Here is a 12,965-nt window from a genome sequence, read left to right on the forward strand (position 1 = left end):
GCTATGGAAATAAAGCCCAGAGGGGGACACGGGGCACGTGGGGAAGGAGCTTGCGATTGTAAATAGGGTGGTTGAGGAAGGACTCCCTGAAAAAGTGACATCTGAGCAAAAATCTATAGAAGGTGGTGGATAGCTGGAGACAGACGTTCCACATAGAGGGGACGGAGAGCACCAAGGCTCTGAGGCAGGCGTGTTCAGAGGACGGAGAAAGGACCAGCGTTGTTGGAGCCGAGGGCCAAGGAGGCAGAGCACTGAGGTGAGAGAGGCATTTGGGAGCCGGCGCAGGGCTTACTGGCCTTTGTGGTGGATTGGCCCTCGCTCTGACGGGGATGGGAAGCCACCAGAGGGTTCTGAGAAGACTAGCAGCATCAGCCTTAATGGGATCACCCGGCCACTCTGTGGAGAGAGCCTGAAGAGGAGGCAAGAGCGGAGTTTGAGGAAATGAGTGAGGAGACCACTGCAAAACTCCAGCAACGGCGATGGCAGCCTGGACGAGGGGAGATAGGGGCAGCAGTGATTCTGGATAGTTTTTGGAAGGAGAGAAACAGGATTTGATGATGGGCTGGATGAGGTGCATGGGAGAAAGAAGAGGCGAGAATGGCTGCCAGGTTTTTGGCTTGAATAGCTGGAGGAATGGAGTCACCGTTATCGGAGACAAGGAAGACTGAGGGAGGAGCAGATTCGGGGAGAAAGCCAGTTATTCAGTGTTGGACAGGCTAGGCTTGAGGCTCCAACTGGAAATTCAGATGGAGCATTTCTTCAGATGAGGCGACTGAATAGGTGGGTCTGGAGTTCAATTGATCATAATTTGGGAGCTGTCAGTGTATAATCCCTGCAGGTGGCACTGCCCAGATTGATCCTATCATTTTCTGCTCTGGGCTTCCTAGCAATTCTGGAATCAAGATGACTGAATAGGGAGAGGAAAGGAAGGCTGGGGTTTTTCCAGTCATTTTATAGAGCCACCCAAAAAGGGTTGGGGAGAGTGAGGAATAGGAGGGGCTGTTGGAAGAGGTGAGAGGATGGAAGTATGGATAAGAACTCTGCCTAGGGTGTCTCCCACGAAAAGGGCATCAGAAAGGGCTGGCATGGCAACTTTGAGGGTAAGGGCGTGCAGGGTGATTTCAGTGCTGCAAATGTGAAAAACCAGTTCAAGCCTGTGCCTTAGTACTAAGGAGCAAAGACTTCCATTTTACAACAGTGGAAAAACAGTAGGTGTACCCTAATCTTCATCCTCAAATTCACTGAGATGAACAAAAAGAATGAAATGTATGGGAGCAAACTCAAACCTACAGAAAAGCTGGGCAACAAATACAACACAAATCGCAGTCTGAGAAGAATAGCTACTGTGAACCGGGGACTACGTTTAGGGGACAGGGGAACAGAGCTTGATTCAACATATTTATTAATCTTCTCCTGTGTTCCAGGCATTTCTAAGTGTTAGGGACACCTCAGTAAATGAAACAGATAAAGCTCTCTCTCCTCATAGAGCTTATATTCTAATGGGGGAGATATCACTCAACAAAATAAATGAGTAGGGAAGCGGATTTGGCTCAACTGATAGAGAATCCATTTACCAAATGGGAGGTCCAGGGTTCAAACCCAGGGCCTCCTGACCCATGTGGTGAGCTGGCCCACACACGATGCTGATGTGTGCAAGGAGTGCCATGCGGGGGAGTCCCTTGAGTAGGGGAGCCCCACGCACAAGGCGTGTGCCCCTATAAGGAGAGCCGCCTGCATGAAAAAAAACAAACAAACAAAAACGGAACATGCCCAGGAATGGTGCCACACATACGGAGAGCTGATGCAGCAAAATGACACAACAAAAAAGAGACACAGATTCACGGTGCTGCTGACAAGAATATAAGCAGACACAAAAGAACACACAGTGAATGGACAGAGAGCAGACAATGGAGGGGGGGGAGAAATAAATAAAAAATAAATCTTAAATAAATAAATAAATGAGTACACTACAGAGTGTTTCAGCAGATGGTGTGGGCTAAGGGGAAGTCTAGCAGGGAAGGAAGACGGGAACAGCAAGATGGTATGAGGTCACGTCAGAGCACACAGAGGACAGCTTGCTCAGTTAAGGTGTGGAGGTCACCGTGGAGGCTGGGACAGGGAGAACGCAGTGCTGGCATCGCCCTGGGCCCTGGGTTCCACCACATCTGGGGCTACTGATGACGACACACACCTTTCCAGCTATTGAGAGGGTAGCGATTTCTCCAAAACTATAGGAAAGGGAAGAGAGGTACCACAATGATGATCTTTCTTTGGGAATGGCAAGGGCTGGAGGTGTTGGGCTACCTGAGAACAGGGGAACATTTCTGTAGGCCAGGTTTCCCACCCTCAGAGCAGGAAATGGGAGGCACGACAGGGCCTTGGCACACTCCATCTTTATTTCCTCTGACCTGGGCTTCTAACCTGAGGAAAATGCCTGGAAAGTGGATGTTTATGTGAAAGAGGCACAGACCAAAGAAAGAACTGTGGACAATTTTATCACTAGGAAGTACTTTGTCATTTTAGACCTTGAGGAAAAAAAGAGGAAGGGATGGGGAGGGACAGGGAGATGGTGGTGGAAACGTCACAGTAGAATTGTTTCTGAATTTTCCGGGCCCTAAAATGGAAGCTGACAGCTTCTTCTTGATTGACTGATCGAGAACATGTGATTCTGGGGAGGAATAAAACAATAACTCTGAAGTAATTTCTCTCTGGGACCATTTTGGCTTCTCATGAAATATAGAATTTTAAAAACCCTTGAACTATTGGTACAATTAGTCCTTGTAAATATTTGTTCATTACATTATAAAATTGAAGTCTGTGCTCATGTGATTGTACAGATGAAGTTGGCTTCCATCTTGCCTTTAAATTTTTACAAAATAGTTTTAGAACAAGCAGATTCAAAGGATTTAAGATCTGCCACAGCAAAGGGTTGGAAAACATACGTTATGCAGGTAGACAGAAGAGGTTTTTCTGCTTGTTGGCTCTGATTTTTTCCAACAATTCAAGCTCAAATGGCAAGAACAGAGCTAAATGGGGAAGAAATGGCAGCCCGTTCTCTTTTGTGCACATGATCCAGAGGAGCAAAACATACATGAGGAAAACAAGCCCTAACCAGGATGCTGGCACGCTCTTCCCATTGGCATCCAGTTGAATACAGGCCCAACACACACAAAAAACAGTAAGGATATTTAGAAAAGAAAGCACTTTATAATTAGAAAATAATTTTTGCTTCTTTTGGCATTCTTTTAATAAGAATCTCTTGAAACATCTTGCTATTATGGGGCTTGTCATAAATGTGGCTGGGGAGACACTGGTACAATAAAATTTAAAAAGGTAAAATTTTAACATAAGCTTGCCAACCACACAGCCAAAACTAGACCTCTCCACAATATGATGCCCGTTGGCCAGTAGTCGTTTCCTTGCCATTCTCATTAGTGATAAACCTGCAGTTGAAAACACAGGCCCATTTTAATGAAATGTTTATTTATTTTCATGACCTGCCCATCACAGAGTTCCACCGCTGAGCCACCCTGCAGGCGTCAGGAAGGTACAGAATCCACAGCTGGACCCATAGGCTGACCTACTCAGTGCCTGGGTTGAGTGTTCCTTGTGTTTATAGACTTACTAACACTGCACATTTACAGGGACAAATTAAAAAATCAATAGAAACTGGATGCGTTGCAAGCTGAGCTAAAACAAATGACAATGAGCATGGGCATTTCTGAGACCCCAGAGCAACGTATTTGGTATTAAGAGCCCACTGTGTGTGCATCCTGCTCCTGTACAAGGCAAGTAACTCTGAGCACCCCTTCTGTCCCTGATCCTTCCACTGTTATATACAGATGAAGTGAGATTGCAATAATCAATAAGGGAACAGGCACCCCTAGGGCTGACAGCAGAACAGAAAAATGGGGAATGGAAATCCTTTCCCTCCAGCTGTCTCTCCACATCAAGGTTCAAAGCCGGCAAGGAGGGAAGAGTTTACAAGGTGACTTCATCCTTTCCTTGTATAACTTCCTATATTTTTTAAAAATTAGCACTTTTATTGATATTGTTTTCTAAATTATAAATTATTACTAGAGAAAGTACCTTGGTCTGTCAAGAAGGTTCTGGATCACCCACTGATATATTCATATGAATCTATGGATATTTATATAAGTAAACATTTATACACAGTAATTCTAATCAACATGTGCCTGTGCCTTTGCTGTTGTGGAACTTTCTAGAACTCCATTGCTAAATACATCTGTAGGATCTCTATGGGGAAAGCAGGCTACAGAAAATGAGCATTTAAAAAAATCTCTAAGCCAGGGTAGTCACGTCACAAGAAAAGCTGGCGATGGTGGATTTTCTGAAAATGATGAAAAGTGACTAGCTCCGGAGTGTTCTCTATTGAATCACTTTCCAACAAAACTGCCTATGGTTCCATTTTACTTTTATCAAAACCATGTGCCTGGGGAGTAGATGTGGCTCAAGCAGTTGAGTGCCTGCTTCCCACATGGGCGGTCATGGGTTCAGTCCCCAGTGACTCCTAAAAACAACAAAAACAAAAAAAATCAGGGGCGCCGATGTGGCTCAGGAGTTGAGCACCAGCTCCCTACAAATGAGGTCCCAGGCTCCATTCCCACCTCCAGTACTTCAAAACAGTAGAAATCAAAACAAAAACAAAAACAAACTTACCTGAGGAGATTAGGGTTTGAAAGCGGGAGAAACCAGGAGTCTTTGATTAAAGCCCAGCGGCCCCTCAGAGAGGCCCCACAGAAATTGTGTCGTCATGGTACCTGCGGCCGGGGCCTCACAGGGTGGCGTTTCCTTCCTGTGGCCAAGCTGCTAAGGGGACAGTGCACTGCTTCTCACATCAGAGATGAGAGGTCGCTGGATTCTTCCTCCAGAGGAGGGCTAGTCACTCGCCTCAGCGTCTCAGGACCCCCCCTGCCCACGGCCTCGTCTTGCTGGGCCGAGACCCACCACTCTGAGGTCAGCGGCACGGACATCCCCTGGGAGGGGGTTAGAAATGCAGACGCTCGGGCGTCAACCCAGATCTCCAGAGTGAGAACCTGCATTTCCACAAGCTCCCTGGGTGATTCGTGTGCACGGGCCAGCGTGAGAAGCATGGCCCTGCTGCTCACGGGTGACCTAACCTCTCCCCCAGAACAGGGTCAGGAAGTGGACGAAATCAGCCTTAAGAAGCACCAAAGCTGTGGGCCGCAGACCTTTGCACCCAGGTTGGGAAGCCTGCGGCTGCCCCTCGGCTGACCTTGCCCAGGCTGGACTGCTGCTGCCCTCCTGCTCTGCAGCTGGACCTGGCCTAACCCGGCAGGGAGGGGGCTCCAAGGGTAAGGAGCTCCCTGTGGAAATGGGGGTGGGGTGGGTGTGAGCTGATGGGCTCCAGCCTGCGTCATCCAGCCTGGGTCAGGCCTGGGGTAGGGGACAAAGCAGGCGGTGAAGGAACCTTATTTATAAAAGCCATGATGTAGGCAGTGGACTTGGCCCAGTGGTTAGGGCGTCCGTCTACACATGGGAGGTCTGCGGTTCAAACCCCGGGCCTCCTTGACCTGTGTGGAGCTGGCCCATGCACAGTGCTGGTACGCGCGAGGAGTGCTGTGCCACGCAGGGGTGTCCCCCGTGTAGGGGAGCCCCACACGCAAGGAGTGCGGGCCGTAAGGAGAGCCGCCCAGCGCAAAAGCAAGTGCAGCCTGCCCAGGAATGGTGCCACACACAGGAGAGCTGACACACGCAAGATGACGCAACAAAAAGAAACACAGATTCCTGTGCCTCTGACAACAACAGAAGCAGACAAAGACGACGCAGCAAATAGACACAGAGAACAGACAACTGGGGTGGGGGGTGGAAGGAGAGAGAAGTAAGTAAATAAATAAATCTTTAAAAAAAAAAAAAGCCGTGATGTAAGACTGGTGGAGAAATACAGATGTAAACATTTTGTCCTCCAAGAAACGAATTATGGAATTAATAAATTACTAAATCCTGGGGGACTCGAGACATGGCGCAGATTCTACAGACAAAGTGGCTATGATGATACAAACTATCAGATGGTTCTTGTTTCGATATGAATTTAATGAAAAGGAAAATACTAACAATGTGTGAATAATCACGGGAGATGGCCTTCGTTTTTAGAAACCATCTCCAGCAGCAGGACCGCAGTCCACACTAGAGCCACCACTTGGCCCAGGAAGGAATTCATGCTTTCTGTTTGTAGTAGAATGTTGCCTAAAAATCACAGGGTGAAGAGTGGGGGCAGGAAGGGTTGTGGCTGTAGGCACATCTTGCTCAGCACCAAGCCTTGACAATACAACCACGTGCAAATACACAAATATACACATATGTGAGGTTTGTAAAAACGCTAACGTGTGTACAAAGAGTGGCCTGTCTTTGAGACTGACAAGGGATGCAGTCTCTGAATCAGTCTGACCGCAAATGCGGTTCTGAAGTCACTTCAGCGAAGCCCACAGGTGACGGCTTGGGAAGCATCTTGGAGCTGGGAATAGAGATTGTCACACCCCGCGCCGCAGGCTACTGTGCCTCTGCATGGTTCGCTGGTGAGTTAACCGGGGATGTTAGGTTTTCTTTTCTGCGGGGGTCCCGGAAGCTGTTTTCCTTGCCATTGTGGAGTTGAGCTGAACTTTGGTCTTCCCGACACCAGGCCTCTTCTGTTTCTGGTTGTTTTGAAGGGATTTCAGTCCCAGCATCTTACAATACTTGTTACACTGGTGTAGTGCTTTAAACTGATCGATGAAGGTCATGGAACAGTTGCCTTTAAATCCTTTGTACCTGTCAGTTTAAGTGGAAGGAAATACAATTTTTTAAATATACCACTTCACTGGATTTCAAAGAAATATTAGAAAGAGGAAATGAATCGTGCAAGGACAAAATATTCTATTTTTACGCAAGAATGGCCAAAGAGTGACACAAATATTAATTACAGGAAAAACAAAAGCCTGTGGAATTAAGGCAATGACCCGGTGGCTCACACAGTAAAGCTGAAAGGCCTATGGTTATCCAAGGGCTCCAGCGCTTACAGTTGAATATACAAGCAGATTATTGCCTTTTCCTTTTAGTCATAGTGACTGGTGCTGGACCATCTTGATAAAAATCAGAAGGGCTCTTGGTGGCCAGAGGTTCTGAGTAAAGGAATTCTAGAACTTTGAAACTGGGAAAGATTCTTTAGTTCAGCCCATTCAATTTGCTGTTGAAGGAATTACAGCTGAGAGATCAAGGGCCCAGCTCAGGGAAACAAAGCAAGTCGATGCAAGAGACAAGATCAAAATGCAGACCCTGGAATCTTTCTCCTACAGATGAGCTCTCTCCCCTGACATCGCACCTGCTCCCCAGGAGGCGTGCACTGGGTCACTGTCTCTGAGCAGGCTCTAGGAGGGACCAGACCACCCCTTATAAGTGGCACCAATGCCTGCTCTTTCTGTTGGGCTGTTTAATACTCAAACTGTAAATGACTATTTTCACATCCCAGTCACAGTAGGATGGTGTCCTCACTGAATGGAAGATCCACAATCTCCCAGGTCTCAGGTGTCCCCACTCACCTGGGGATGGACGAGATCCATCCAGAAAGGTGGTCTAAGGCCCAAGCCATCCTGGACTCTGGGCAGAATTTCTAAGGGCTGTAGGCTATTGCATCTAGTTTTAATAGCTGGACAAGTGACCCTGCAGGTTCTTCTGCAAGCTACCAGAACATTCCCAAATGTCTTGTGCACACTAACTCTGGTCACATCTACTTAAGGAGAAGACGGAGCCAGGGCATACATAGGTGCCAGCTATAACCACCACCAAGACAGGCATCTTCTTGGAAGTGTCACAGTTGTCCTCCCACTCATCACAGATTAGCTCCTTTGCTCCCCCCTGGCAAACCACATGTGAATGACCACTTCAGAGCAGTCCATACATAAACCTGAGTGGTCCCCCTTGCATCCACTCGACCTCTCCCCATCAACACATCCTCCACAAAGCAATCAGCACGACCACTGCAAAATGGGAACCATGCCATCCCCAGCTTAAAATCCCATTGCTGTAAAGATGAAGACAAAACTCCTCAACCTGCCTATTGGTCTGGCACTGCGTGGCTCCATCCCCACCCCGACCTTCTCTTGTCTTGAGACCTGTCCTCACTCCCTCCCTCCGAGAGCCTTTGCACAGGCCATTCCCTCTGCCCCCTTTACTGGTTAAATCTGCTCCCTTCAGTTCTCAGCTCATGGGAGACTCCTTCGCAGACCTCCCCACCCTAGTCAAATCCCTGTTAGAGGCTCCTGTGGAACTGAGCCCTCCTTCCTCACCGCACTTGTCACGTTCACAGTGTGAAATGGGCAAGGCATTGCTTGGCTCATGTCTGCCTCTGCACAGACTCATAAGCCCCATGAGCACAGGGCCAGCACTTTGTACTCACCAGTGTATCCCCAGCACCTAATCCAGTGCCCAGCAAAAGGTAGGAACTCAGTAGATAGAGGTTGGAAAAAAGTCTGTAGTTTTAATTTTTGTGGTGCATAAAGTGCCTTTCCAATTTTCTATTCTTGTATTGATCTGCATCAGTGGTGTTTCGCCTGAAATATAGGCACATAGGAAGGAAAGCAGGTTCCTTCTCTCCCTCCCTTCCTCCTTTCCACCCTCCCTTCATTCCTTATAGCATATCTAGCCGAGCACTGTGCTAGATGCTCTGGGTACAACAAGGAACAAGAAAGACACTGATCCCATGCATTTTCTATCCCGTGAAGAAGACAGATACCAAATTATTATAATGAAATGTGGTAAAAAGGATGAAGGTGTGTACCTGCTGGCTTGGTAAGCCTGGACACTAGTAACCTCTCTAAACCTTGGTCAGTTTTCCCATCTCCAGAACTGGGGATAAGGATACCAGCTACCCCACAGGGTGGTTGAGAGAATGCAAAGAAAATCCATATCAACCACCGAGCTCGGTACATGGCAGGCAGTAATGATTCAGCTAGCGGTGGCTGTGTTATAGTGTCAGCAGCATAACAGGTGCGGCTGGCGGGGCTTCCCGTGGCAGGGATGTTTAGGTGAGGTTGAAGGAGAAGGGGAAGGTCGGGCAAGAGGGGTAGGCCTGGCATACAGGACCAGCTGCAGTGCAAAACGAAAACGTGAGCCCCTCGTTCAAAAGCAGGACGAAGTTCCAGATGGCAACAGCAGAGCATCAAACGGAGCACGGGGCCCTTCCGAGCGCGAGGCCCCGTGAGCCAGCACAGGGCGCCCACCCACCAGACGGCCCTGCCGGGTGACGGCACCCTCTGGCCATTTCTGAATAATAAGGCCAAGCACAAATTGGACAAGGAGGTCTGCAGGACTGACACCATGCTGATTCTGTAGCTAACAGGATCCCAGAAAACTGGTTTCCCTTCGTTTTCTGGTAGAAGCCATGTGAAGACAGAGCAAACCAGGAACGAAAGGGAAGTTGGATGGAGCTCTTTTCCCTATGCAACCCAAGCTGGCGCTGACGCTGTCAGGGCCGTGACCGGCTCCTTTCAGCCCTGAGGCACCTGCACTCGGCTTTATCCTGGCAGGTCGCACAAATCCAGCCTGGCCCCTTGGCCTCCCTGCTGGGGCGCGGCTGGAACCCATGGACCATTTGCATGTGAAAAACGACTCCATTTCCAAAAGTCCAGTTCACTCATTGCAGAAAATGACCATCGGAGACAGGAGTGGAATCTAGCAGGAGAGAAAAACTATGGCCGCTGCCCGTGTCGTTTGTACATCTCCATCTTCTCCTGCGGGAGACCCAGAGGAAGGCTGAATGGCCAGCCGTCTGCCTTGCCCCGGGGCTGTGTGCTCCCTGTGGAACCCGGCGCCCAGGGCCTGCGCGTCAGGTGATGGAGAGCGTCCTTCCGCCCTCCTGCTGAGGCAGGGCCCGAGCCCATGCCTGAGTTCCTCAGACAAACCCGCAGCCTCCCGGGTTCAGAGTGCTGGAAACAAGGCACTCGTTTGGCTCGGGACTGCCATGAGGCTTTCATGCCTTCAGACAGCATGACTCTGCAGAGAAAAAGAACTAATTCACAGCATGACCTCCCAGAAAGGGGGCCAGTTGCTCCCTGAAGCCCTGCCCCGGCCGAGCATGCATCTCATATGCTGGTTTCCACCCTCTGTAATGGAAACGGACGCCTTGGGTCCAAGCAGCATGACTGCTGGGCCACCCAGCAGGGCCCGCTCTTCCTGACCGCCCCGGAGAGCCGGAACCTCGTTTCCTCCACACCCTCTCTGGGGTCCTGACTGAAAGCTGCAGGCAGGTGGCAGATTCAAGCCAGTTTCTACCACAGAAGGCAGCCTGTGGGCCAGAAGGCCTGGGAGCGAGAGCAGCCTTGCACAGTCCAGGAGACCCTTTCTCGGTCCCCAGCGCCCCTCAAGCCCCTGCTCCGGGGCCATCTATGTGACAGGATCCCTGGCCCTGTCCACCTCACGAGAAGAAACCCTCCAAACTCTTCCCTGCATCTCCGTTGGGAGGAGTTCCCCTTCTCGGAATTAGGGAATTAAGCGTATGGGTCTGCACAGACTGTGATCTCTCCCAGGCACTGCTTTATGTCCTGAATTCCTGTCCAGGGCTAGTTTATTTTATTTTATTTTTAAAAAGATTTATTTATTTATTTATTTCTCTCCCCTCCCCCCACCCCGGTTGTCTGTTCTCTGTGTCTATTTGCTGCATCTTCTTTGTCCACTTCTGCTGTTGTCAGCGGCACGGGAATCTGTGTTTCTTTTGGTTGCGTCATCCTGTTGCGTCAGCTCTCCATGTGTGCGCCGCCATTCCTGGGCAGGCTGCACTTTCTTTCGTGCTGGGTGGCTCTCCTTATGGGGCGCACCCCTTGCGCGTGGGGCTCCCCAACACAGGGGACACCCCTACACGGGGGACACCCCTGCGTGGCAGGGCACTCCTTGTGCGCATCAGCACTGCGCATGGGCCAGCTCCACACGGGTCAAGGAGGCCCAGGGTTTGAACTGCGGACCTCCCATGTGGTAGACGGACGCCCTAACCACTGGGCCAAGTTCGCTTCCCTAGGGATAGTTTATTAATGAATGTTCAGGGAAGGAGTTCAGGGACATCAGCCCTGGACTGAGAGCGACCTAATCTTGGCCCAGGGGTCTCCACATCACATTTCTAACCTACTCTCTTGGACTCTCAACAAGGCCTCAGCCATATTGGGTTTCCAGGTTCTGTTTTGCTCTAATGTTCTCTCAAACTTGTGACCATAGATTGCCCAAGAAGGAAAAAGAGAGCAACATCCTTTGTATTCCTAGCTCAATGACCCCCAGATTCATTTAAAGGCCGTGAGTCCAGTTACACCAAGCTCTCGTTTCCCAAGCAATGGGAAGTGCAGTCTTGCCTTCTCAGGGCCCCTCCCTGGCACCCACAGATGCAGGCACGTGCTTAGGATGGGAAGAGACCACAGGTGTGGAGCTGCATGGCATTCCTTTGATTAGGTTGCCGTTGCAGAAATTCTCCACTGTTTTTCTCACTGGATGGAATAAAGCACCTCAGGTCTGAGAACTTCTTCACACATTTCCATAGACAGACTCTGTGGTATTTTTACTGGGCATTATTCAGTAGTCTCTTCTCAAATATCTTTCCCCTTGGACGGGACTGGTGCATATGAATTGCCTAGGGATCTTGTTAAATGCTGATTTGGATTCAGTTAGGTCTGGGATGGGGTCCAAGGCTGTGTGTTTCCACAAGCTCCGAGGTGGAGCAGGTGCAGCTGGCCCAGGGCCTCACCTGGAGTAGGGAGGAGAGAGGCTCCTCAGAGTGAGGCGCTCAGACCATCCCTGTTTGACCTTGGAAATGTCTTTATATTTAAATGGTGTCTAGCAATATAATAAAATCACACTCTGAACTGTACTCTTAAAATGGCTGAAATGGCAAATTTTACATCATGTATGTATGTTACCACCCTGCTTTAAAAGAAATTATACTGTAATATTTCACTCGGGAGGAGCTGGGAAGATAGCTGTTTCCACACTCCTGCCCTCACTCAACAAAGATTTATTCAGTACTCACATGTGGTGAGAGCTGTGCCCGGCTGATTTCTTGCTTACAAACTATTCGTCTCTCCTCTCAGGCTGATGATATATGGCACGGGCTCTCAGACTCATCCATAACTCACCCACCGACAGCTTGGCTGGCTTTTCTCTGAGCTTATTTGTTCAGATCTTCCCTAGGCAATTTATGGTGCCAGGAAGGGGGTGAGTGAAGTTGCAGAAACTTCCAGCTCAGGCGGTGATGAAGAATCCAAGGTTCTTGTCTGGCTTAATAAAGGACTCATTAAAAAAACTATGTGAGGCAAGAAAAATCTCTAAAGACATTTTCCCCACATTATGGTAACCCTTTGGGAAGAAAGCCAGAAGCTATTTATAACAGAGCTTTAGTTTGACATCCTTTATGAAGAAATTTTTGATTTATAGAGAATGGCTTTAAGGACAAGGAATTCAGATTGAGTATTGGAAGAACTGAAATAAGAACCCCTAGTTTGGTGAGAGAGAGAGTAAAATAAAGCCAGGTCTGGATTTATATAGTAGATTTCCACCTACATGCAAAGGGTGTGGGGCTGGCACTGGGGAACCTCCCACCCTTGGAACATCTAGTGATTCCTGAGATTACATCAATACCCATCATGTCTGTTCACTCATTTCTTTATTCACTGGGCACGAGACTCCATGGTGGGATTAATGAAGGATTGGTAAGGGCTGGCTCTTTTCTAGAAACGGGCATCCACTAGGGGAGACAGACACTGTTTATAAACCAACAATCACAATGTGCCATGGACAAAGTGCTTCACAGAGGAAGCATGGCTTCGCGGGTTATCTGGCAGAGGGAACAGCATGAGCAAAGGCTCAGAAGCAGGGAAGTTAAGAGGTACGTTCTGATCAAGAGTAGGCGCACCGAGGAGAGAAGAGGCAGAGGGCGTTCTGGAAGGGCTTTGTAAGCTGTGCTATGTAATTTT

At 49.0% G+C, this 12,965-nt stretch overlaps 1 protein-coding gene across 3 annotated transcripts in view; it reads right to left on the bottom strand.

Moving 5' to 3' along the window:
• Positions 1 to 6,046: 6,046 nt before the first annotated feature.
• ALPK2 (alpha kinase 2) overlaps positions 6,047 to 12,965 on the bottom strand; it is a 146,160-nt gene continuing 139,241 nt past the window's right edge. For all 3 annotated transcript variants that reach the window (XM_058277804.2, XM_058277802.2, XM_058277803.2), the window contains one exon: positions 6,047 to 6,789. In XM_058277804.2, coding sequence (XP_058133787.1) covers positions 6,576 to 6,789 — 214 coding nt within the window. In that variant the 3' untranslated portion in view covers positions 6,047 to 6,575. The remainder of the gene's footprint in view (positions 6,790 to 12,965) is intronic.

This window comes from Dasypus novemcinctus, chromosome 16, assembly GCF_030445035.2.
Source record: "Dasypus novemcinctus isolate mDasNov1 chromosome 16, mDasNov1.1.hap2, whole genome shotgun sequence".
In the NCBI taxonomy this organism is placed as follows: domain Eukaryota; kingdom Metazoa; phylum Chordata; class Mammalia; order Cingulata; family Dasypodidae; genus Dasypus; species Dasypus novemcinctus.